Consider the following 25,963-nt stretch of genomic DNA (forward strand, 5'->3'; position numbering starts at 1 on the left):
AGAATAAAGAGACTTTTGAACAGACTCTATTTCTAAACCTCCAAACTTCAGATAGGTTATAACAGATGGCCCCAGAGCTAAGAAAAGTAGCATGAAAGGCTCAAACAGCCTCACAGCTGGTTTTAAGAATGTAAAAACGTTTTTTTCCATACGTCCTTTGACACTCCACTTTGGCCTGCATACCAGTATACATTCAAATCAATAGTTATTATTATTTTTTTTATCATTGTGGAACAAGAACAACCCTCTCATCCACAAAATAGGCTGCTCCAGGACTGCAGATCGTTTTCTCCATGCAAGAACATAAAGGCTGAAGGCGGAGTATTCAAAGGATTAATGTTTCAAGCAAAAGCTCTTCACAGTTTTACCATAATCTTCCAAGAGACTCTTCCCTCTAGAGCTCTCAAAGCACAGTTTCCCAGCAAAGGAAAAATCATTTCACTTTTAAGGAAAACAGACAAAAATATTGCCCAGAAAAAGTTTGCAAACCCCTTGATGGTGTAGGGAGAAAGTTCCTCAGATAAGAACAGAACATGACAATGCATTACAACGATAAAACTTCAAGGTAAGTGTGCCTGATTTCTTGCTCGCAGAACCTCCAAATTTCTGTGCAATGCCTGTGCTATGCCACGAAAAGCTGGTCACTAGGTGCTCACAGTAGACACAGTAATAAATGTCCATGTTTTAGACAAATGCAGCTTTATCGGACACATCAAGGGACTAATCCTTCAGAGTCATCTGCCAGTTTAGTTCTGCTTACTTAGTTCCACCAGCTTAGTGGAAGTATTAATAACTGAGACACTGGTGGTGACTCATGGAAAGACAAAGTAAAAAAGACATAGCGATTAAATGTGGGAAGCAGGAAGATCTGTGATCACGGAGCACCGGTAGGTAAGCCAGAACTAGTGGGGGGATCTTTAGAGATGGGCTGAAAGAGTTGTCACAGTTACTTTTCCATTGCCACCATAAGACACCTCAGCAAGACACCATGACCAGGGCAACTTGTAAAAGAAAACATGCATCCCGGTGGTGGTGGCGGTGCATGCCTTTAATCCCAGCACTTGGGAGGCAGAGGCAGAGGCAGAGGCAGAGGCAGAGGCAGAGGCAGAGGCAGAGGCAGAGGCAGAGGCAGAGGCAGAGGCAGAGGCAGAGGCAGAGGCAGAGGCAGAGGCAGAGGCAGGTGGATCTCTGTAAGTTGGAGGCCAGCCTGGTCTGCAGAGTAAGTTCCAGGATAGCCAGGGCTATATAACACAGTAACCCCCCCCCCCAAAAAAAAAGAAAGAAAACAAAACATTTATTGGGAATCACAGTTCCAGGGGATTACAGTCCATGATCATGGAAGGGAGCATGGCAGCAGGCAGGCAGGCAAGGCATTGGAGCAGTAGCAGAGAGTTTACAGCCTGCTCCATAGGCACAAGCCAGAGAAAGATAACTGGAAATTATCTTTCTGATTTATCTTTCTGATTTTCTTCATGCAAGAGCATAAAGGCTGAAGGTGGAGTATTCAAAGAATTAATGTTTCAAGCAAAAGCTCTTCACAGTTTTGAAACCTGGCCCTTTGAAACCTCAACGCCATCAGTGAATGGACACACCTCCTAATCCTTCCCAAACATTTCCACCATCTGGGGACCAAGTATTCAAACACAGCAGCCTATGGGAGCCAGTCTCATTCACCCTACCACAGACGTCAGATCAAGGGAAGAAGAGTTGGGCATGGACTTATGAGAAGCTGATTCAAGGAAATCCTAAGTGAAGAATTTCAGGAGGAACTGAGGGTGTTCCCATTCTCCCTCATCAGTCTCACTTAGGGCATGCCTGAGAATGTCCTCAGCGTCAGCACTCGACACTGAGCAGACCATGTTCACCCAGAGGAGAAGTATGTAAGTAAGTTCAGAATAAGTAAATCAAAATATACCAACAATTTAAACAGTGTAGAGGAAAGCCATAGTTCTTTTTAAAAAAATAATGTTTTTATTTAGTCTTTGAAATTGTCATACATGAATACAATGATCCTATGTACCTCCACTATCTCCTTCCTGTTCCCCACTGGGTCCCATCAAACCATCTCCGTCATGACTGTGTATCCCCTTTTATGACTATTATTATTGTTTATAGGCCCCCAGTGGAGTGCAATAGTTCTTACAGTAGTAAAACTTTGGTAGAATGGGAGTCCTAATTGAGGGGAAGGGGAAACAAATAAATTTGTGAGGTTGTAGACATAGCAACATGGCCATGGGAACATCGCTTCATTCTCCACCTGGAACTGACTGTGCTACCCCAGTCCTGAGAAGCCGTTCCAAGTAAACAAGACCCAGAAGCTTAGATGGCCTCATCACTCCACTGAGGGAGAAGGGAGACAAGCCAGTGACCAGGCCCTTATAATTCAGTGTTAAATGCCATTCTAGGAGGTGTTATAGGCACTGAGGGAAGGCGTGGGCATAACAGGAGCAATAAACTAGACATTGCAGGGAGGAGCGAGGCGTCGGGAAAGGTGACATTTAAGTTGAGGTGAGAGAGGACCGCCAGAAAACAGGGAGGATGCGGAAGGGCACTCCAGTCAAGACGAACAACATCGGACGGACAGACAGACAGACGGACAGACAGACAGACAGACAGACAGACAGATGGGCACTTGGTGTTTGGCATATCCCATTGGATAGATGCAGCTTAGGATGGAATGGAGTTTCTTGGTGTGTGTGTGTGTGTGTGTGTGTGTGTGTGTGTGTGTGTGTGTGTTTGTTTCTGTAACCAAGACAAAACGAAGTGGACTGTTAAGTAGGAGCTAAACCAGAGTCTCACAGGGAGGATGACGGGGTTATCACATATAGAAAGGCTGCAGATTTAGGTTTTAGGGAGTTCCCTCCAGCTGAAGGGGAAAGGATGGGGTTGGAGGAGATCAAGACAAGGGCCCATGGGATCTAACAGAAGGAACTCAAAAACCAGTATTTGAAAGTTGTGAAGAATGACTGTGAAGTCCATTTGCAAGAATTAGTGAATACGTAAGACTCCTAAACCTTCCAGTCCAGTAACCAACCCAGATATCTAATAGTTACTGTAATCAAAACAATGAAAATAGTGCAGAAATGATACATATAGATCATGGGATAAAAATCCAAGCTCTGGGGCTGAGGGTCGCAGTGGAGCTTTAGATTTTGATAACAGTGATCACCGCAATGATTTTGCAAAGCAGTTAAGTAGCCTCCATATCTACTGACAGCACAAATTCTGGATGAAGTAAGGGTTTAAGGGCACAAACGTCAAGTAAGACTAACACTACACAAGGACAAAAGAGAAAAAACCAGATGCTAAATAAACATAGTGACAAAATGTACTCAGTGAGCTGTCAGGAATTAAAGGGGCTCCTGATGTCCATGGAGGTGGGTCTGGGGAATTAAAGTCTCTTTTATTCCTGGTCAGAACAAATAAAATAGGTTTGCTTGTCCTTTCTGGGAGACAATTTGACAATACAAATCTAATCTTTGAAATGTGCAGTCTTTTTGCTTTGGAAACTTCTTAGAAGTTTACCTTAAGAAAATGCCTTGACAGCTTCATGGGCACGAAAGACAACAGCAATGTGTTGAAACGACCAAAGTCTCTGTGACAAGAGGAGACAGCTCAGCAGTTAAGAACACCAGCTGCTCTTCCCGAAGACCACGGTTCAATTCCTAGCACCTACGTGGCTACAACTGTTTAATAACTTGAGTCCCAGGGGAGGCAACACCGTCTCTGGCCTCCACAGGTATTGCATACACATGGTGCACAGATAGACAGTCAGGCAAAACACTCATACACGTAAAAATTGAAATAAATCAAATCTCCTGTCAGAGATAATGTAATACAATACAACTACCTTAATGATCTGAATCATAATCACAAAAATGGATTTGTAGGGAAATGCAATAGTAAGGTGATTCTATTACATATTTGAATGCCAAAGGGAGAAAATTGCAGAGAACTATTTGACGGTAGTTCTCTCTAGTGATGGAATTATATTCATTTCTGTTTGGAGAAATTTTCTTGTAATGAATATACTTTCCGCTTTCTCAGAAAAGACAGGAAGCAGGGATTGCATTTTTCTTCATAATGAAGTGTAAAAGCAATGAAGCCCGTGGAGCTAATAGCCCAGGAGCACCCAGAGAAGACACACCTGCCTGGAAGAAGCCCCAAGCAGGCGCCAGCTCCCCAACCTCTTCTCGCCATTCAAGGAGAAAAACTGACGCAGAACGCTCTCTCTACCAGAAACTTCGAGGGAAAAAAAAAAGGAAATCCTTGGCAAGAAAAGCAGCAGTACTGCTGAATAAATTACAATATATTTTGCACTTCAGTTGCATTGATAATATAGACACTTAACCGCACTTTCACACCCGATCCCCATGTCATTTCTCTCCATCTATCAGACCATGTCAAATACTATAATCAGACAGTTAGCACAAAGAAATGCAGTTTTCTGTCCTGTAGGACCATGTCTCACTTGTATGCATCCTTACTCAGCTCTGTGCTGTTTTCACCTGAAAAAAAAAAAACCATAAAAAAACTGCTTCATCTATTCTAACTCTGCATACCAAAGCTCAGGGTGCAGTAAATGGCAAATCTTTTCTTCATGGTCTAAAAGAGGTGACAATAAATGCCACCTCATATTGGTAAGGCATAATGTTCTGTCATTCTTTTGTGTACAGTGCCACACAGTCTTCAAAATACTGAGTCGAAAAAACACGTTTTTTTCTTATTAGTAGCATTATTATTATTTCTATTCATAAAGATAAGAGAAGTGAAAACCTAAGACTTTTATGTCCCTAGTTCCTTCAAAGTCAATCCCACAATTAGATTCACACTTGGTTTTGGTGTCATGATGGTATCTTTGTCACCTTCCAATGACTCTCTTAAATGAGAAATGTTGCTATCCTGGGGTGGGCCAATGTTATTTTTCTGCCATCTACATGATAGAGCTTCAAAATTATGGCGCTCATAAAGTTCAATGTACTCATCTTCCTGACAAGAAAGCTAGCAGGAGGGAGTGAAAGCTGGGCTTCTTGTAGCTAGTTGTCATCAGCAGAGTGGAAACCAAACCTTGAGGTCACCTGACCTCTACAATACTTTCCACTTTTCAGCCTCTCCCAGAAAAAATTATCAAGGTCCTTCTACTTTCAATAATTTATAGTGTTTGACCATTCCTTTAGTTCCCACTATAATCAGGGGAAGTATTAATTATACTTAGAATTAGTCACATGTTACAAAGGAGACAATTTACACAACTAACATTTTAGTTATAGGGCCCAAGGATTCAGGCTCCAGGGGAAGAGCTTTCCCTGCCTGCAATTAACACTGCTGTGGAGCATTGTCCTTCGAGCATGATATAGACCATCAGCAGCTACGATTACCTCAAGGAGTCTGTACAATATTGGGTCCATTAACTTTCTCATAGTCATAGAGGAGTGGAGGACTTATAAGGCCACACTCCCCACCTCAAGAGTCACAAGAAATTAACCCTGCTAGTGGGGGAGGAGTCCATTAGGTCACACCCCTTTCTAAGGATCTATGGGCAAGTCACAGTTGCTGAATGGGGGGGGAGAGAGCTTTTCCTGTTCAGTGGTATAGCTGCTCTAAGATGCTTGTGCTCCAACTAATCCTGGACCAGGCTCCTGCAAGTTGCCCCCATGGAACTCAATGTTCGCCAAGCCAGACTGGAGTGGCATCATTTCTTTGGTCTGTCATCGGGTCACTCTCTTGCAGTGAGGTGTGTGTTCACTTCCCCAGGAGAAGTTCGTCTAGGAAAAGCATTGATTTGTTTTCTGTAGTAACTCTCGAATCAAAAGAACCCAAAGCTAGAGAAGCTTTGACATCGTAAGATTTTTCTGACAACTTTACAAAAAGACTGACAAATTGCAAGCAGGGGAGAGAGGACCTTTCAGAGACTATATCCACATGAAGCATCGGTTTTCTATAAGAATGTAAAACTGAACTCTGAGAATAAAGAACGCTTACCACTGTTGGGCTTAGCCTGTAATTCAAGAGGGCTCTGATCCACATTAACCTCTGTGGCATTAAGGTCAGGAGGCTCACAGCTTAAGTAAAAATCATCAATGTAAGCATCTAGAGCTTCAGAGGCAGAGAAATATGGCTTTTCTTTATACTGGATGGAACCGTCAGCATTAAAGGAGATGCTGTTCATGATCAAAGGTGCCGGAGAACAAGGCGCAGGAGGGGTAAACAGATGCTTCTCAACAGACTTTGCCACGGCTTCCCTAAAATGAGCAGCAATGTCCATTCATCTTTCAAAAAGCTCTAAAGACAAAGACAGGCACACAAGATTTCAGTTAAATGGGAGTAGGTGGCAATACTCAGGGATCCTTGCTCATTTCTCATTATGCATAGTTAGTTTTTATAAGTGAAATCACTCTTTGTCCCTCTTTAGATGGTCTATATCCTGAGCTTTCAAGCAGTGTTGGTCAACTGAACAGTTTCTATGGCATAGCTATGGATTAAGCTGTATTTAGAAAACCATTATGGGCTTCTAAATATGAGCCTTGCTGAGTAAGTCATAGAGATGCTGCCTGCCTTTGTTTTTCGTCCTGAGACGTTTTTACTTGCTATATTAAAACAAAGAAAGTCTCCTGAATCTTATCTTTTACCCCCAATACCTGCTCTCACTCCATTGGTGGGATAGGGAGAATATTATATAAGACAAGAAATTAATAATAAGAGCAAGGTCCCTGAGATAGCAGTGATGGCAGAAATCAGGGAGCAGGAAGTGAACAGTGGAAAAGTTCAGGGGAAGTACACGGGCCCTCTAACAGGTCTAAGAGCTGAGTACCTGTGGGACTTCTCCACCACCTTTAAGTTACTCTTCACATATCCCTGTCCCCAGATGAGAACATTGTGGGGCATGGAGATGGGACCTATCCAATGCAACAGGATAAGTAAGCAATGGCCAAGGTTGAACCTTGGACATAGGTCATGGACTTGACCTTAACCACTACACTAGGCACGGGCATCTGGGTGCTTACCCATGATCTGTGGCTTCTAAAGGTTCGTTTGCCACAGCCAACAAACCAACCACATTATCTAAAGCTGGCTGTCTAACTTCCATGGGTCTCTAGTTTGCTTTAAATGCTTAGAGTGTTCACTGCTACAGGGAAAGAAGCATGCCACTCATTGGATAATGATACATATCTAAGTGTTAAACAGCAAATACTCACTATTTAAGTCTTGTGAGATTCAGGTGGGTAAGCTATGTTTTCAGAATGTTGCATTTTATGACATCATAATATACCTGAAATTTGCCTCTCTAGAATATCTTTAGTTTCCTTTAATAAAATGGAACTATACAGAAGTTTTGGAAAATTAGGAAAAAGCTTTGATTTCCTTTCCTACACACATGCACCTGGGCAGATACATGGTGGATTCTATGATTCCTGAAATACAGTTGTCCCTGGGCATCTAAATCCTAGACCAAGAACTTCTATCTTGAACAAATATATTTTTGAAGGTGTGTAAAAAAGGTAGGGACAATAAGCTAAGTAGGAAAAAGCAGTAAGGTCTTTATTAGGCATTAAACTAACTTCACGTATTCATGCAATCATAAAAGAGCTTTTGACGTGTGTGTGTGTATGTGTGTGTGTGTGTGTGTGTGTGTGTGTGTGTGTGTGTGTGGTGTAGTGAAACCTGGGTCCCTACAAATACTAGGCAAACCACATACCCAAGTCATTTTATGTTAAAGAACCAACTCCTCATCCACTTTCCCTCGATTGATTAGTAAGAATTAGTCATTGTCACTCAAGAGACAATGGGTTTAGATGGAGGGAGACTTAGGTTAAACTGGGTTCAAGGTTTTGTAGCTCAGTACCTCAGTCTCCCCTAGTATGTGACATCTTCATTTTAAATGCTGCTCGAAGATGCACAGCTCAAGAGATGCTATGCTCGATCCCTGGCTGCTTTGTAGAAGGAAGACTCTACCAGGGGAGCAATACTAAAAAGTACTTTTCAAGCTGCTGCAAAAAGCTATTGCCCTTCACCTGCTCTCCACTCCTCCACCAATGCCATGTTGCTGCCCAAAAGGTTTGCCTCTCCCAAAAGAGCCCTCAGAACTGTTCATGATCCAGCCACTGTCTGGCTCTTCAGAAGCCCTCCCAGGCTATAGCCAAGGTCAGTTTCCTCCAGTGTCAGGCCCTTCCGCTTAGTAAATATCTTGACTATCATCCCTGATAACACATGGTCTGCAGTAAGTAATGAGTCCTCCCTTTCTTTGGCTTTCCATATTCTGCACCATTCTGAGTATCTGTCACAAGTTAACCTAACATGGTCCTTGACTACATGTCTTTTTCCCTCTCTAAGCTTAAAACAAAAAACAAAAAAACATACACACAAATAAACACACAAAAACAAAAACAAAACAAGGAATAGATGAATGAATATCTTCACTGTCCATCCTGTGGCAATTGCTGTATAAATGTTTGCCAAGCTGGATTCTGCTAAAATGTTCCATTTTCATTACAAAGCATCCCAGTGTGATTACTGCAGCCATGGAAGCATTCTAAAAGACTGAATTCTTTGGGTTTCTTAGTGGCTCTTGAGAAGGAACAGAAGAACTGAATTCAGTAACACATTCAAGTCAAGGGCTCAATCAGAGAATGAATATGCCTAACAAAAAGTGGGTGAAAGTCAGAGAGACCTTCACCCACACTCGTAATATTTTGAGGGTTCATTTACAGCCAACCTTTGGCACCAGACCATACAATGTGTAGCCACATTTCATAGATTTGAATATGCTTTGGCAACTACCTAGTGACACTTAAAAAAAAAACGCAATATAAAGGAGACTTGATAATTAAAGATTTATAAAACAATCTAGGGAATCAACATGAAAAGCATATCAGTGGTTCTGAAAATATTGAACACTATATATAAAGGTAAGTGAATTTTGTGATTTTTATTGTATCATACTCACAGTAAAATGCAAATGGTTTTTCACGATGGAGGCTCACAGAGGGCTAAGCAAAGAGAACAAACTCTCCTCTGGTTTACAAAGCAAGAAGATCATATTTAATAACTATGAAAAAAAAAGAATCAATACGTGTCTTAAGTGTAAATCAAACTGTGGGCTATTTGGATATTTCCCCTTGCAATTTCATGTTTGAAGTTGGTATGGCTTGATTCTCTTTGATAGTGTTTTTAAAAATGTATTAAATCTATAAATTCCTCAGGGTATACCATCCATTAGGCGGCAACTTGATTCATGAAAAATACAGAATTCACCAATAGGGGGGCCAGAGAAATCCATCAGCTCTCTGTCTCTCTTATCATATTAGGCTATGCCAGACTCAGCCACTAGAGTCCCCCAAGGTGGATAGAGAGAAAATTCCAGAGATTTATACAAAGTCCAGTCTCTCTCTCTGACTCAGTTCAACTAACCACAGAACTGGTAGTTCCCATTGTGTGAGAAACCACAATAAGTACCATACTGGGAAACCAGGTAGTCATCTTTTGGCTCACCAGGAGCCTGGAGCACAGTAGGAAAGATCGAAGGAACACAGGAAGGACACAACCCAGGGAGGACATGGTCCATGGTCTTGACAGCTTCCCAGAGTGTTCAGAACATGAAGAGAAGTTACCGTGGTGGTTGGACCCAGAAAAGTTTCATCTTAGGCATTTGGACTAGATCCTGACAGAAGGGATTTGGGCATGCAGAAATGGAGGAAATAGTTGTGCCAGGAAGAAGGGACATAAGGCATTAAAGAACAACACTGCACACATAACTCTGTGGAGACATATCAGATTTCCTTGAGTCAACATCTGAGAGATGATGCAGGAAGCACTTCGCTGTACAACAGAATGGCGATTTTTTAGAACTATGTGCTTGTTCTGTCTTACAAAAAGGAGAAGAGGGCTGCGGAAAGGTACTGATGAGATCTAGAAGGAGAAGGTATCCAGTGAGTGACAGAGCGGACTTGTTCTTCCCACCACACCTCTGCATCTCCCCTCTGCCCATCATTCTCCGATGAAGCAAGTTATCCTGGCTTCCTCCTTCCTGGTAGGAAACTCCAGACCAAAGTCAGGGTATCTACTCCACCTGTGCAGCCCTCCAAGATCTGCAAGTCATCTGAAACCACTACCAGAATGATTCTCTTGAAGATCCACTAGAGACATCTGGCCAATGGGATTCCTTACTGGTCCAAATCCATCCTTACCAGTATGAGCCAGATTTCAGATACTACTTACTAACATCTGAGATAATCAATCAGAGAAGGAAAGATTCACTTTATTTCACAGGTTGAGATGTTTCAATCCACCGTTTTCAGGCTCTCCATTGAAGTAGAAAGTCATGGTGGGGAACAGCTGACTGAGCCAAATAGTTCAGCTCATTGACACCAGGAATTAAGAGAGAAGAAGGGCCAATGTCTTAATATCTCCTTTAAGAAGACATTCTAATGGCCTAACATCCTCCCCTTAGGCTATATCTCTAAAGAAAGGTCTCCTCAACTCTCAACAGCACCAGGAGCTAGGTCCCAGTCCTCAATATAATCTTTGGAAGATATTCACTACCCATACTGTCGCAACCAGCTCTGTTGTAGCATGCTTCAGGGAAAGAAGCAAGGCCAGAGTACACATGTTATCTCCTAGGATTGTCCAAGGAACTTATTCATCAAATAAAGCTTATCACTAAAGAGATATTATCTCGACTCTGTCAAACTATGGGAAAGTGATGAGCTCTCAGAAACTAAACTACAAACAAACATGGTGAGCTATGGAGTTTGGATTTTAGTACAATATTATCAGTGAGAGGCAACTTAAATATTCCCAGTAGAAAGAGCCTAATGGACATACTTCAGGCATTATCTCTATTACTAGATACTGTGACAAGAAACACCTTCATTGACAAATTGCTTACAGAGACTGATCACAATTATTATTAGCATCCAAGTTAAGCTCACAGGCTAATTATAATAAAAAAAGAATACAGAGAAGTGCTTGGCATGGTGGTACACACTTGCACTGCAGAGGCAGAGTAATCTGTACAGCAAGTTGGAGAGTGTGAGGCCAGCTTCGGGTACAAAAGGCCCTCTAAAATAAGCACACAAAAAAATCCTTACAAATGGGAAGAGGACCAGCAAGAAGTTTCAGCAGGTACGGGTGCTTGCTGTACATGTTTGGCAATTTGAGTTTGAGCCCTTGAAACTCACACTGGATGGAACGTCGTCCTCCATCACACATGCCTACACTCATACATGCATGTACAGCAATAATAATTTTGAAAGAATAAAGGGATGGAAGACAATGTTTGAACCTATAGAACATTATAGGTCCAGAGTGCTCTCGAGATTTTTAGGAACGGTATGGTATGGAACAAATAGGGGTGAGCCCGTAGGTCGTAGTTTGGGTGTGTTGAGTTTCAGATTAACTATTGCAGTTTGGACAACACTCTGTTTTAGACTGAACTGGCCACATGTACACCTGAGAATTAAATTCTCCCTTTTGAATACTCATCTATTCAATGAATCCTTTCTGCAATACTCATCTCAGGTTAGGAGCCTGGCTCTACTGACCAGGTTTAAATCTAACGGGAAAGCCATTGACCTCTCTATCCCTAAATTTCCCCATCTCTACAGTGGTCTTGCTAATAACACCCAACTCATGGGAGTATTTTAAGGATTAAAGAGGCTAATATGTGTAAAATGCTTTGAACAATGCCTAATATGTAAGAAAAGAACCCAGCAGTTAGTAGTTATATGTTAATGTCCCTTCTTTCCCAACACCCTGCTAGAACATTTGTATTTCATCAGTTCTAGGGGATTTTATCCTGCCAAGTTAAAAAATGGTATTTCCTCTTGGGAATATTAAGCATCCCCCCCCAAAAAAAATCTAGAATTTTATTCATTGTCTCCACTAATCTCCTTACATTCACATTCCAGAGATGAAAGGATTATTCTAAAGCAGGATCAATACTTGGTTCATTTCACATCCCAGAAGTTTCTTTAGAGCCCAGGAAAGCCTGAGGCTGCAGAAGGAGCATCAGCAAAATGAAAATTATTGTGTAAGCCTTAAGCTTCAAGAGTTATTGTGTTCTCCTGTAGGGATTGCGTTTCTTCCTGTGTCATTCAGCATTTTCCTCGACATTCTCAATTTCTCTTTATTTCCAAGTCAGAAAGCTCACAATCGCTGTTCTTCTAATGTGGAAACAAGCATTTCAGCAAAAATAGCTGCCGCAAGATGTTAAACGATTTCACTCACTTTAATACACTGTGACTAATTGGGGAAAACAGCAAACAGCACGTTAGGATTATGTGTGTGTGACTGTAACCACTCACTGGCATTGTGGCAGCACACGTTAAAGAGAATTTTAAAATACTGGGTAATGAGGGGAGAAAGTTCCTTTGCTTGGTGGAAATCTCTATGGACACAGTTTATGGAAGAAGCAGAGGCGGTTTCATTTATTATTTCTAAATGACATGATATCAGCCATTTCTGAATCTACTTTTTCATTAAGGAAAACTATTAGCGTTAGTAAGGAACACATAGATTTCCCAAACCCATTTCCTTCTGCTTATAAGACATGCGATATTTTAAGAGCTTTCTTTACAAAGGTGGTAGCATCTGGAAATTATTGTGATAAAAGTTTAAATACAAGGACATGACAAACGTCCTGTATTGTATGTCTACATTCTTTACGGTGCTGAAAATTGAACCTAAAATTCTGTGCATATTGAGAAAGTACTCTTACATTCCCATTCATTGGTTCTCAGTGACAGATCACTATGTAGTTTGGGTTGGCCTTGAACTTGTGATCCTTCCTGCTTCTCATTCTAGAGTGCTGGGATTACAGGCATTCAACACCAGGCCCGGCTTAATATGTTTCATTTCACCGATGGAAAGTGTCCATCTCTGGGAAAGGTGGATGGGCTTTAAGAAATATCAGATGCCATGAAATTGGTCCCTTCTTTATGCCAAGTCCCACAATGAAAACTTCAGGGGCAAACACAGAGGTTTACTGTGAACATATTGCTTCTAGGGAGATTGTAATACGTGGAGGGACAGAAAACCATGCCTGGAAGGCTAACTGTGAGCAGTGGGTAGGTAACGCTGGGCTGTTAGCAAACAGAGCCAGCAGCAAGTCGACAAGGGGCAGTTAGTGTGCGGAGGCTTTGCGTGGCCTGTGTATCTGCCCCCTCACTTCAGGACCCCCACTTCTAGATGATCAAAGCTGATTCGAAAGCCAAGAAGTCTAGTGTTTTCTTCTTAAAATCTGACAGCATGGTTCCCCAGCCCCACAGACTCCTGTCTGAGGCTTTCATCAGGGCTGCTGCATACCATGAATGGGATGGAAAGGCCTAGAGGAGAAGTATAATGGGACAGGGGGTAGGCCTCCATCTCTAGACTGTCTGAGCCCGCTAGGAGGAATGTCAACGGCCTTACTTGAAAGACAACAGAAGTACAGAAGACAACAGTTATTCTGGGATGAACTCTTCTACTTATGACCAGGTTGAACTAAAACAAAACAAAACTGATGAAAAGTCTGTGCTGGCTTTGCCATTCTCAGTAAATGCTAAACCTGTGGAATCCTTACTGCCATCTTTGGGACCTCAGACTCTTCTTTCTACATATAATCTCTGTGGATATCGCTCTGTATGCTGTGAATGTGTTGCTCTGATTGGTTAATAAATAAAATGTTGATTGACCAGTAGCCAGGCAGGGAGCCAAGCAGGACCAGGAAAACTTCAGCTACATATAATTTTCACCAAAATCTAAACTTAAGAGGAAAATTTAAAACTATTTCCCACAATTGTTAATATACAAGCAACACATTAACTACTTAATTAGAACTCTCTATATATTTGTATTTGGGGAAAGCAACAAGTGAAACTAAAACTAGACTCTTTATAAACTCCAGGTACCCTTCAAAGCCCAGTTGCTCACATATTAGCAGAATATCAGGAGGGGTTGTATTACAACCCCCCTCAGTGAAAGCATCGCATGGATTGAGTACTAATTTGGGAAATGTAAACAATATATCTAAAATCACTTGACTAGAAAATCCTTTATTGGCCTGATTTAGTAGATTTCATCCTAAAATTGCCCTTCCTTCAGGTTCTCACAATACCAATATGTGGCAAGACAGGATTTCTGTCTCTGTGAGAAGATATAGAAGCCGGTGATGTCCACGAGCTCAGGAAATACTCACTGTAGGTAGGTGTAGGTTCTGCCATGGGCCCATCCAGAGAGAATGCCTTGCTTGAGCAATGGAATCCAGCAGTCCCACTTTTGAAGGTTGTGGCTTGAGTATACACTGTATACATTGCACCCAGGCTGGTCATGTTAAGCACAGAACAGCAAAAACTTGTAGGGCCATCATGGAAACAAAGAGACACTTAAGTACAGGACAAACATCTTTGGGGACAAAGTTCAGAGGTCAAGTCCGTGGCATTGGACAGAGACAGGGCAGATGAAACCACTGTGCTCACCACTGGAGAGATCCTGAGGCTACTGAGCACGTACAGCCCTAGAAAGAGCCAACTGTAAAAGCCCTTCATATGCAGACACCTCTGGGTAAAGGGCAGTGTCGGGACTAGTCTGTAGGAATAATGAAGATAATCTACTGCAGTCATCTTTTTGAACTCTAATTTGTGCTATTTTTTTTATTCTTCTCTCATACATTACCTCTGGACTACAGCCTTCCTTCCCCTCCTTCTGCTCCTCCCAGTGCTCCTATGACCTCTCACCTCCCCCAGACCCACCCCTCCTCCATTTGCCTTCAGAAGAAAAGAGCAGGTCTCTTAGGAATATCAACAGAACGTGGCATAACAAGTTACAATTAAGGCTAGACACAAACCCTCATATCAAAGCTGAATAAGGCAGCCCAGTAGGAGGAAAAGGGTCTCAAGAGCAGACAAAAGAGTCACAGACGCCGGGCGGTGGTGGCGCACGCCTTTAATCCCAGCACTCGGGAGGCAGAGGCAGGCGGATCTTTGTGAGTTCGAGGCCAGCCTGGGCTACCAAGTGAGTTCCAGGAAAGGCGCAAATCTACACAGAGAAACCCTGTCTCGAAAAACCAAAAAAAAAAAAAAAAAAAAAAGAGTCACAGACATCCCCACTCGCACTGTTAGGAGTCCCCCCAAAACACTAAGCTACACAACCATAAAGTATATGCAGAAGACCTAGCTCAGACCCATGCAGGGTCCGTGATTGTCAGTTCTGTCCCTATGAGCCTTTATGAGCCCTGCTTAGTTGATTCTGTGGGCTTAGTTGATTCTGATGTTCTTGTGGTGTCCTTGACCCCTCTCGCTCCTATACTCCTTCCTTCCCCACTCTGCCGTGTTCCATTGGCTATGCCTAGTGTTTGGTGTTCACTATTTTAAACCCTGTGAATAGGAACATGGAGAAAGCATGAGAAATCTAAGCGTTCATTACCGAGACATCAAAAATACATGTTGTCAAGACTATATCAGAGTCTTTTTCAAGAAAAAATGTTGCAGATATGCATCTAGATTAACTTTCATCTCATACTCATCCCTCTTCTATCTGGGGTCAAGCAGGACTTAAAACTACTTATGTTAACTTTAAGTAGTATAAGTTTTTGTTATTTTCCCCACTTTGGGCTCTAGTCACAGCATATGGTACTGTTTTGTGTGCTCTGAAATCATGTAACTCATTTTGCATATTTGTTTAATTTTTTTAAAAAATTTGACTTTATTATATATATTATAAAGTCAATAATATATATATATATATATATATATATATATATATATATATATATATATATACATTTGATCTGCATGTACATCTATGGACCATGTGTGTGCCTGATACCCAAGGAGACCAGCAGAAGGTGTTGAATCCCCTAAGAACAGACCTACAAATGGTTGTGAGCTGCCATGTGGATGCTGGGGCCAAATCCCAGTCCTCTGGAAGAGCAGTCAGTGCCCTTAACCACTGAGCCGTCTCTCCTTCATTATAAACTTTTATTTACAACAGTTTTAAGTTCACAATAAAATGAAGAGCAAAGAAGAGGGATTCCCTTTCTACCCCTTTCCCCTAACCTTGCAAAGCCTCCTCCATGATGAACATCCTTCTCTAGAGAGGTGCATTTCTTATAAACTGATGACCTGCAGTGACATATGCCCATACCCGAGAGACAGATAGGTGACAGTCTGGAATTGTGGGTACTGGTTTCAAGCCTTTAAACAAAGGGAGAAATTGGCTGAATTAAAACCTCATTCCTTCTGTAGACACACCACCCAGAGTGGAAAACTAACTTGAAGAAGCAACAGGAAATGTCTGAACTCTAAGCACATTTTGTTAAGCAAGGGAGGTGTATTCTCTTATTTTTATTTTAAAATTCAGACAATTCTTATTCAACATAGGATTCCTGGGTCTTATTAGAGGGAAATCCGAGTCCCTGACCACACCTGGCTTGTCTTCCAGCCTGGGAAGGGCTGAGGGAGGCATCTGTAGCCTCCTCCAGAGAGGGCACACGTTAGCAGCCTGTCACCCCTCTTCCCACTGCAGCAGTGGCACCAGGAGCCACTGTCACTGTGAACTCTTGTCACCCAGTTGTTACACAGTAGGCTGGACATCCAAGTCTCTAAGACGGAGGGGAGAAAATATAAAGGCTGACTTGGAAGGACCAGTGAGTGTTTCCACACAAAACTGCAGAGAATATATTGATTTGGAAACTGGATGGCTGTCTGCTTAAGGGTTTAAGATGCAGTTTTCATGTTTAGGACTCTCTAGATGCAGAGACAGCACCTATCTATCTATTAAATAAGCAAGGGAAGTCTAATTCTGTGAACAGTTCTGTTTGCAAGCAAACCCCTTCTAAAATACTTTCACAATTGCAGTATTCACCAACTTTCAAGATGGGAACTCTATTCAGCTTTTTGGCATTCGCCCATCCCTGTGGAAAAACCCTCTCTAGACACCTGGGGACCTTCCTAGTCTCCATTTTGTCAGACAACTCAAAAGGACCAGTGCCAACTCTGGCAGAACTTATTATCCACACACATAATGTTCCTAGAAGTTGACGTTAGTTTGCCTTTGATTTAAATAAGAGAGAATAGGTAGGGTTCATTTTAACTCTAATGCTAGCACTTCTATAGAGAATTAAAGATCAGATCTGCTTCACTAAACAGTTCCTAGTAAGGATACGAGTCAGCTTTCTGCATGATTATTTCCCAGTCAAAGATTCCTAATCAGCAGGGGTCCTACAAGGAGGACAATTCTAAGGTGCACCTGTCCTTCTAGGCTGTGGTCCTCAGGCCCAGGCACTCCTAGGCTTTAGGAAGACACCCAAGTGTGGTTGAACAGCTTCCATCTTTGGGAAGGAAGGTTGATGCTTTAGTTTTCAGTCAGATGCAATGTTCTGGACTCTCACAGTCAGATGCAATGTTCTCTACCCTCACAGTCAAATGCAATGTTCTCCACCCTCACAGTCAGATGCAATGTTCTGGACTCCCACAGTCAGATGCAATGTTCTGGACTCTCACAGTCAGATGCAATGTTCTCCACCTTCACAGTCAGATGCAATGTTCTTGATGCTCACAGTCAGATGCAATGTTCTCCACCCTCACAGTCAGATGCAATGTTCTTGATGCTCACAGTCAGATGCAATGTTCTCCACCCCCACAGTCAGATGCAATGTTCTCCACCCTCACAGTCAGATGCAATGTTCTCCACCCTCACACTCAGATGCAATGTTCTCCATCCTCACGGTCAGATGCAATAACAATTAAGAAAATTTGGCAGGCGTGTCCTTGTCTACAAAACATGACTTATAGTCAAGCTTGGCTCCACTATTCTGCTCAGATACCACAGACCCTCTTTGATCTTTTATGTTAGTAAGTTACCTTCATTGAGGAAAATGGTGAATAGAACATGTCAATTAGACTTAAAAAAGTGAAGAAATTACTGCTACTGGGAATAGAATCCTATGTCCTATGTTTATGTGAGTTTGGGTAGCAGATTTTAACCTACAAAAGGCTCTGTCTCACCAGACTTTCCTCTATATCCAGCATGTGTCAGACTCACATGAAAACAAGAATATGAAAAAGCGTTGCCCTCATGGCAACAATAGGAAAACTGCAAAAACTACTCTGAAATTTCTAGAGATTTCATGTAAATGTTGCCTCTTCCAGAAACATGAGAGACACAATAAACAGTTTCCATTCTCTAACTCTGAGGAGGTATCTCCTTCCTGATAAACCTCCTGAGAGGAAAGTTACCCAAGCTTAAGAGGATTAGACACCGTTGTTTCAGTGGTTAGTAAACAATATATGTAATGAAGAATGGTTACGCAGTTACACGTTAATGTAGAGAAAAGTACAAAGAGATCGATGAGATCAACACAAACCATGTACGAGATGCTCAACAGCATTGCCCCTACCAACTGTGGCCTAGGATGAGGGCTCTCTGCAGGTAGGAAAGTTCTGTGTACATGTGAGGTGTGTGAATGTCTCATAAGGAAGGAAAAGTATCAGGTGAATTTGTAGCCTTAGGTTCCCCACCTTTGAGGAATGTTGCCGGAATGATTACACCTGTGCATAGAAACAACCAACTTCAAATCTCCCTGGGAGAAACAGCCCCTGGATGCCTAGCATCTCATGCCACTCTAGCAACACCAACCCTGGACAGTCTTTCCAGGCCATGCTTGTTTGCATGCTTTTGCGCATGCTCTCTGTACAGAACACCCTTCCCTTAAGACACTTGGGTGTCTTTCAAATAGGATCACATCAGAGGTTGCCCCTAACTACTCCATCTCAACCCCACCATTCCTTTCATGTCCCTGCCTAACACCAAGAGAATGGGTTTTCTTTAATATTGTTTGCCTTGCTTGTCTATTGGAAATGAACTTACACAGATGTAGGTAGAGTGCCTGGTCTGTCTGCCTCTGTATAATTCTCTGCAGTCCAGAGCGTTACTTCTTTTTCTTTTCTTTTTTCTGTGTAGCCCTGGCTGTCCTGGAACTCACAGAGATCCACCTGCCTCTGCCTCCCAACAGAGCTTTATTTCACTCACAGTATCAGGAGCTCAATAAATAGGTGTAAATGAATAAATGAAGCTGTCATTATGTATTCTTTTTTTTAAAATGACTTGGTACTACTTCCTACAAACTAGAGTATTTAACAGCTACATCTCCACCTGAATATGGCACACGGAGACATATCTTAAGGGTGTATCATATTCACTTTATCTTAGAAGCTATGTAAAGAGAACACACGTACCAGTCTCCACACAGAGTTTAATTTAACATCAAGTACGAATACACTGCAATATTAGAGAACAGCATTTCCCTTTCAACTAGTTTTTCCATCCTGACAGCACATCCTGTGCATTTTTGCAACATGGATATTGAAAAGATATATTCTTTGAAACACCAGCATTATACCACATGTTACAAGAGGCTCAATAACTGTTAACTCCTGGTGAATTGTCTTGCAATTCTCCTGTAAACCTTTCTAGTGGAAAAGAAAAAGAAGTCCCACCTTGCTTTTAAACCAGAAAAAAAAATGATCTTTTACATTGTAAATTCCACAGATAGATCTCAGGCTAACATACAGGTTGTACATACAAAATAAGCAAAGGATTGTTTTTCTATTAAAATGGTTCTGTTTGCTCTACCAAGGCAGCAATCAAAACAAATCAATGCTGGAACGTCTCTGGAGAGAAAAATGGAACCATTTGTCCTTCTCTGTGATTCTCATGGTGATGTCTAAACTGCATGAGATGCAACTATCTCAACATAAATATTCTCTAGGAAACTGTTACCCACGTGTGAAGCTAGAGAATCAATCCAGCATTAGTGTTAGAATTTTCATGATCTATATTTAAATCTTTATTTGGCTGTTCAGATAACAAATCTATACCACCACAATAGCTAAATATTAAATATGATAATCAATAACACAATATAACATACTTCTTATAATAATGATGGGTCTTTATATTCAAATGAATGACAGTATCCCAATACTTAAAAAAAAATCTATCAACTTGTTCACATTGTGTTACATCCGCTCATTCAATGCTGCCTAATATAAGGAAAATTATTTTGGCCTATAATTAATACATTAAACTAAGAATGTATCCCTCAGCTAGTGAGTTCCTATCATTAGCTTTATTAATCTAGGGTCTAGTATTAAAACAATAGATTGTTTTATGATTATAGTACTCTAAAAACAATAGATTGTTTATGATTATAGTATTTCAACTGCCATGTTTGTTTACAAAGCAATCTCATATCAACATTACCCATAAACCATCACTGCATCACTGCCTCACATGGTGACAACCTGCTGACATGCTTCTGGTTTCTGAAGTGACATGCAAGCATACAACTAAGTGGCTAGTTTGATTATCCATTCAGTCCCTTTAGGTAGCTATATATTTAGTGATGGTCCGCTACATAACAGGTGTTGAAAATATGAGCCACAAGCATCAGAGTAGTGGCTACTTGAGTATGGACAAATTTAATATTTCTGTAGAGCATCTAATAAACTTCTGAGCATATGTGTACATGTTCATACACGTACACATAGGGAACATCCAACATATAAATTCTCATTCTCTCTCTCTCTCTCTCTCTCTCTCTCTCTCTCTCTCTCTCTCTCTCTCTCTCTCACACACACACACACACACACACACCTTGTATAAATACAACTGAATATGGTACATTGCTATAAACATGTGAGCTCACTAACATACAAGTCACATGTTATATGCTAAGCATTTGTAAATATTCAAGTTGGCATAGGCAGTTTTATCATCAATTTTTAGGAAAATGAATACTTAATGTAGCGATAGGCAGTGGCATTCCTAGAGACATTAAAAATACATCCAACTCTACAGCTAATATATGTAGAAATTGAATAATGTTTCAGCAAATTACGCCTACGTGGTAATGTGGAAGCAACAACCTTCCTAAATAAACTGAGAAATTTCAGGATCAGGTCCTTCTGCTGACTACCAGATGTTTAGCTGTCCTGTCCCAGAGGTCTGAGATGTGATGAAGAGGTTTTTCTCAAGTCAAATTCCTAATGAAAAGGCCAAGTCTTTGGAGAAGTAAAATTACTAAAGTTTGTTATTCAAAGAAGAGGCACTTCCATTTTAAAAGAGGAAGGAACGTAAGAAGGAAGGGAGGGAGGGAGGGAAGGAGGGAGGGAGGGAAAGACTGGGATCTGAAAACAAGGTTCTGTGGCAATGAGACTGGATCCAATTCTGTGGTAACCAGAAAGCAACCAGAAGTAAAAGAGACCATGCTTTTATACTGATATTTCCAGTTTCACCAGAGGAAGTCTTACTGGGAAAATTCAGTAGACTCTCTCTCTAACTCTCAGAGGACCTTCATTTGAACATGTATTTTGTACTGGGGATTTCTCTAGAATGACAAGACAACCAGATGATTTATATATTTTCTTTTTCTCCCAAACTACCATGTTTCGGAATCTCCCATGAGCTTCCCACAGGGCATGGCTGAAGGACCATCTCAGACTTTCACAATGCCCTCTGCTCTTTTCACAGCTACCCCTTCCTTCTAAGCATGTAGAAGCATGCCAACCATTCTTGGAAGAATTAAGAAAATAATAAGTTGAAACACTTTTTGCACCCCATAGTTCAAAGGTGCTTAGGTTGATAAGGGGCGGGGCTTATTCCATTCAGTCTGTCAGTTTAGAGAGGTTGTTCCCTCTAGCCAGGGCTGGCGAGTGTCTGCCTTCTTGTTGCTTTGAGCTTATGGTCTGTAGCTGTGAAGCATCCTGCCCAACACCTGTACAGTATGGAACATGTCACTTATGACCATTCAGCTTCAAGGCATTCCACAGGATCACATGCCTTTGTGGGGAGCAAGAATTCTACTAAATTTATGCAAGTAACTTTTAGCTCATGTATGAAGAGGTAACCCACTGCTAGACCTTCTCTGGGAGGAAGTAAAGAAACATGCATTTTCCCAGATGATTTGGTCAATGATCTCATGTTATGTTTCCTATACTTGGTGAATTTTCAGGCTTGCTCTCCCTGGAATCTGTAAGATAAAAACCTTAAAAAATTCTCTTACTGTGTGTGTGTACATGTGTTGAATCTGCTTTCTTTGTTATTATTTATCTAGTTTATTTGCTTTTTTTTGTATGCCTGTTTGTTTTATATGGAGAAGAGGGGGAAAGAAGGCGTGGAGTTGGGTGGATGAGGAGGAGAGTCAGGGAGGAGCTGGGGGAGAGGATACCATGATCAGAATATAGTGAACCAAAAAAAAAAAAAAAAAAAAAAAAACAACTTATTTGCAATAGCGACGGCAACAACAAAAATCCTCTTACTGGGTCCAGAGGCTTGGTTTGAAAGGAAAAGTATTAGCCACACAAGTCAGGCTACCTGAGTTTGACTCTCCAGAACTTCTCAAAGGTAGGAGAGAACTAAGGGGACACAAAGTTGTCCCTGACTGCCACATACATGCTGTGGCAGGTAGACCCCTGCACATATATCTAACACACACACACACACACACACACACACACACCATATACCCTCACAGACACACACACACACACACACACACACACCACATACCCTCACAGACACACACACACACACACACACACACACACACACACACACACACACACACACACACCACATACCCTCACAGACACACACACACACACACACACGCACAAACACATAAATATTTTTAAAACTCTCTTTAGTACTGAAGAAAGAGCTTCTAAAAATTCCTTTTTGTGCCAGAGTAATGGCGATGCTAAGCCCCCTTTCTTCATCAAAACAGAATGGTCAGCCTGCGTCACTCAATCTAATAACTTGCATTAACGAACCTCTGTTGATTACTGTTCTCCCATTCATCACAAATGGGAAGGTTAGACATATTGTTGTGTTCATTGATTATGTCTTGCCTTTGATTCTACAAACAGAAACTCTCTGTGAGTCAAACTGTATGATCTCGGACTGAAGTCTGGGCTATTAATGCTTCTTCAAAGGGTGTGTCTTAATTCTGCCGTCAGAGGCAGGAAGGAGAAGAATGTTTGTCTGACAGACCAGGTTCTGATTCTGAAGGGTGGGGTCCCCTCTTGCTCACCTTCATGAAGACAATAGGCCAGTCCTTTGAAATCATTTAGAATAAGGCCCCCAGGCTGCACCAAACTGAAAGACGACTGTCACCAATGCCACAGTTTCACTCTCAGAATGTATTAATCAATGTTCCTAAAGAACTCAGCAGAAGACCAACTATACAAATATTTATGTTGGACGAATGTTCTGTGATATATAAATGAAACACCGAGCTTTCCCTGGGAGTCTCCTCACTCAGCTGGGTGTGGGAACCATGCAAAGAACTTCATTAGCCAGGCTCTTCAGGGAGCAGTTGATTTCAGAGGTAGATGCCAGCCAAGGGTCATCTCCATCTTTCATAATTTCAGTGGTTAGGTGTGATAGCCGCCCTTTAAATGCTACAAAGTCAAATCACCTCTATGGTGATTTATGGGAAAGAACTGAATGGGAACAAGTTTGAAATGACTGGATGGGTTCAAAATGCAGAGCGCCTGCACTTGGGAGGCATATGTTGTGGGCAGGGAGTGTAATTCATGTGTAGGTACAGCTGCAGTTCGTTCTCTTGTGGATGTTTGTGAGGAGACTCTGTCTAAGGAACAAATTTGTCAGACTTCTACACTTTTTTGTAACAGTACACACTCTGCCTTTTACACATCTTGATTCTAAAGCACATGAGCCCAAATGTATAAACAATACCAGAGAAGGTGGGCACGAGAGGTGATTCACAAAACTGAATTGTGAATTTTCCATCATCCAGGTCTTGTGTATATTTGAAAAGTTTGGTGTATAGAATTTACTGGGGCAGGATCTGATCATGACTGGTACATTTATTTTTCCAGAAGTTCTGACATGTATGGAGGTAAACTAATGATGCTTAAAACCTGGCTTCTGTTCATGGTATTGAGGGTTATTTGGAAAATAGTCCAGCGACCAAATAAAATAGAAACATACTGGGTCAAATAAAATTAATTAGCTTTATTTCCTATTTAACTTCTATGAATCTTTAATATAAAACCTTGCATTGGTACAACCCAGTGTATAATTTGTTATATATCCCAAGATCAGTTGACAAGTTTATTTTCTGATGGAGGAACGAGCAACATTTAGCAGAATTAGGTTTAGAAAGAGCAGTGAATAGATGCTGAGGCAGATCTCTGGAAATCAATACACCCAGGCTCTGCCATCTGCATTTCCTGCAGAGATCACTTCCTTGCATCATATCCTCGTGCCTTTAGCTTTGACAGTGGGACAAGAGGAAGCACTTGTACATTAGCTTTATCATGGTCTGGGGATGTCATAATTACAGCACCTTGCACACACTGCGGCAGTATTAACAGTCAGCACCCCTTTTAGAATTGATTGCTGGGCAATGCTGATGCTCTCTCCCAGTTTCTAAATGGGGAATGAGACCAAAAACATAATGAGGAGGCCAGAGTGTCATCTCCACAGGTAAAGGTGCTGGCCACCCAGCTTGACAGCCCGAATGTTATCCCTGGGTAGAAGGAGAGAACCAGCCCTGGCAAGCTGTTCTCTGACCTCCACTCACGTTTAGTGCACACACACACACACACACACACACACACACACACACACACGCACAGAAACACACACACACAATTAATAAAGTGCAATAAGCTTATTAAACAAACGTCATGAGAACACCCCTTCCTGATGTACCCTGGCTGCTGGTGAACTCAAATGCAAACTTTGCTTAAGACCATGAGAAACACCTTCTGGCTCACTGAAAACTTTTTCCTGAATAATGTTTTATCCTCTTTATTATAATTGGGAGTCGTGATGCTTAACTCCCTTATCATTAGGACTGGGTTAATAAGCACCTTCTTAATAGACGTGGAGGATAATATGAGGTGTGAAGATTTAATTGAGATAAGTAAGACAGAATATTCAATTTGGCACCTCAACGGCGGCAGGCATGGAAGAAGCAGTGACTATTGTTAGTGGCAGAAATAGAGCTTCTTACCACATCTGTCTTTTTCTTTTGAATGGTAATGGCACAGAGGGGTAAGAGATGAACGTTCCCTCTTATTTCTTCCTCCATCATTTCTATCCCTCAATGCGAAAATTCTTTACTGTGTCAGTTTCAAACTTTTGAGAGGTTTTAAAACGAATCTTATCATTTATTTATCCACTTTAAATTGTGTTTGTCCAGTGTCTCTGACGGAGGAAAATGTTTCATTTACATTAAACTCTCCATTCTGGTAGGTATAAGATCTGTTAGCTGTGTTTATAAAATTGAAATAATAACCCAAAGTCTTATTTAATAATTCTGTTTTGTTCTTGCTCAGGCTGACAGTAAAAATCCCTCTGTAGCTTCGGCTGGTCTTGAACCCATTCCCTCTGCCTCCATTCCCAAATGCTACAATTACAGGTGAGCACCGGCCATGTCATGTGTGGCTTCCCAAGGAAGCCATCTTTATTTAACCTTTGACTTAAAAAATGCCCTTTGCTTTAAACATAGTACACATATGCAAAAGCACCCAGACCAAGAGTGAGCCAGTGAAGGAGCTTTCAGAAAGTGAATCCATTCTGTGTGGGGCTCACAGATCAGATGCAGACTAGGATCCACATCCCTCAAATCTCCCTCTTCTCTCCTCTCTAGAGTCAGTAACTATCCCGACTTGCATCCTTACAAATTAGGATGGATGTCTTTGAACATTTAAAGAAAGTAAATCATAAGCACTTCTGTGTCTAGCTTCCTTGACTCAATATTATATTTCAGAGTCCATCCCTTTGACTGCATGTAGCAGTTAGGGTGTCTTTGTAATTCTATATAGCATGCCATTAAATATCATGATGCACTTGTTCACTCTTACAAACAAGAGGAGAAAACCGATAAATTCACACATAAAAACAACAGCAAGACAAAAGAATCAGTTCATATCATGAAAGTTGTGAGCAGAGG

The 25,963-nt window shown here is 41.4% G+C and overlaps 1 protein-coding gene across 13 annotated transcripts in view; it reads right to left on the reverse strand.

Annotated features, from left to right (window-relative positions):
- The window catches only part of Grip1 (glutamate receptor interacting protein 1), a 667,949-nt gene that overhangs the window by 245,324 nt on the left and 396,662 nt on the right, over window positions 1-25,963 (reverse strand). For 4 of the 13 annotated variants that reach the window (XM_076554183.1, XM_076554181.1, XM_042263411.2 and 1 more), the window contains exons 1-2: window positions 7,197-7,240; window positions 5,983-6,282 (exon numbers count right to left, since the gene is read on the reverse strand). The exons of 7 other annotated variants lie outside the window; for them this stretch is intronic. In XM_076554183.1, the coding sequence (XP_076410298.1) occupies window positions 5,983-6,265 (283 nt within the window). In that variant the 5' untranslated portion in view covers window positions 6,266-6,282; window positions 7,197-7,240. Of the gene's footprint in view, window positions 1-5,982; window positions 6,283-7,196; window positions 7,241-25,963 lie in introns of those variants that run through there. 2 more of the 13 variants (XM_076554185.1, XM_076554186.1) reach the window with 2 other exon arrangements.

This window comes from Peromyscus maniculatus, chromosome 18, assembly GCF_049852395.1.
Source record: "Peromyscus maniculatus bairdii isolate BWxNUB_F1_BW_parent chromosome 18, HU_Pman_BW_mat_3.1, whole genome shotgun sequence".
In the NCBI taxonomy this organism is placed as follows: domain Eukaryota; kingdom Metazoa; phylum Chordata; class Mammalia; order Rodentia; family Cricetidae; genus Peromyscus; species Peromyscus maniculatus.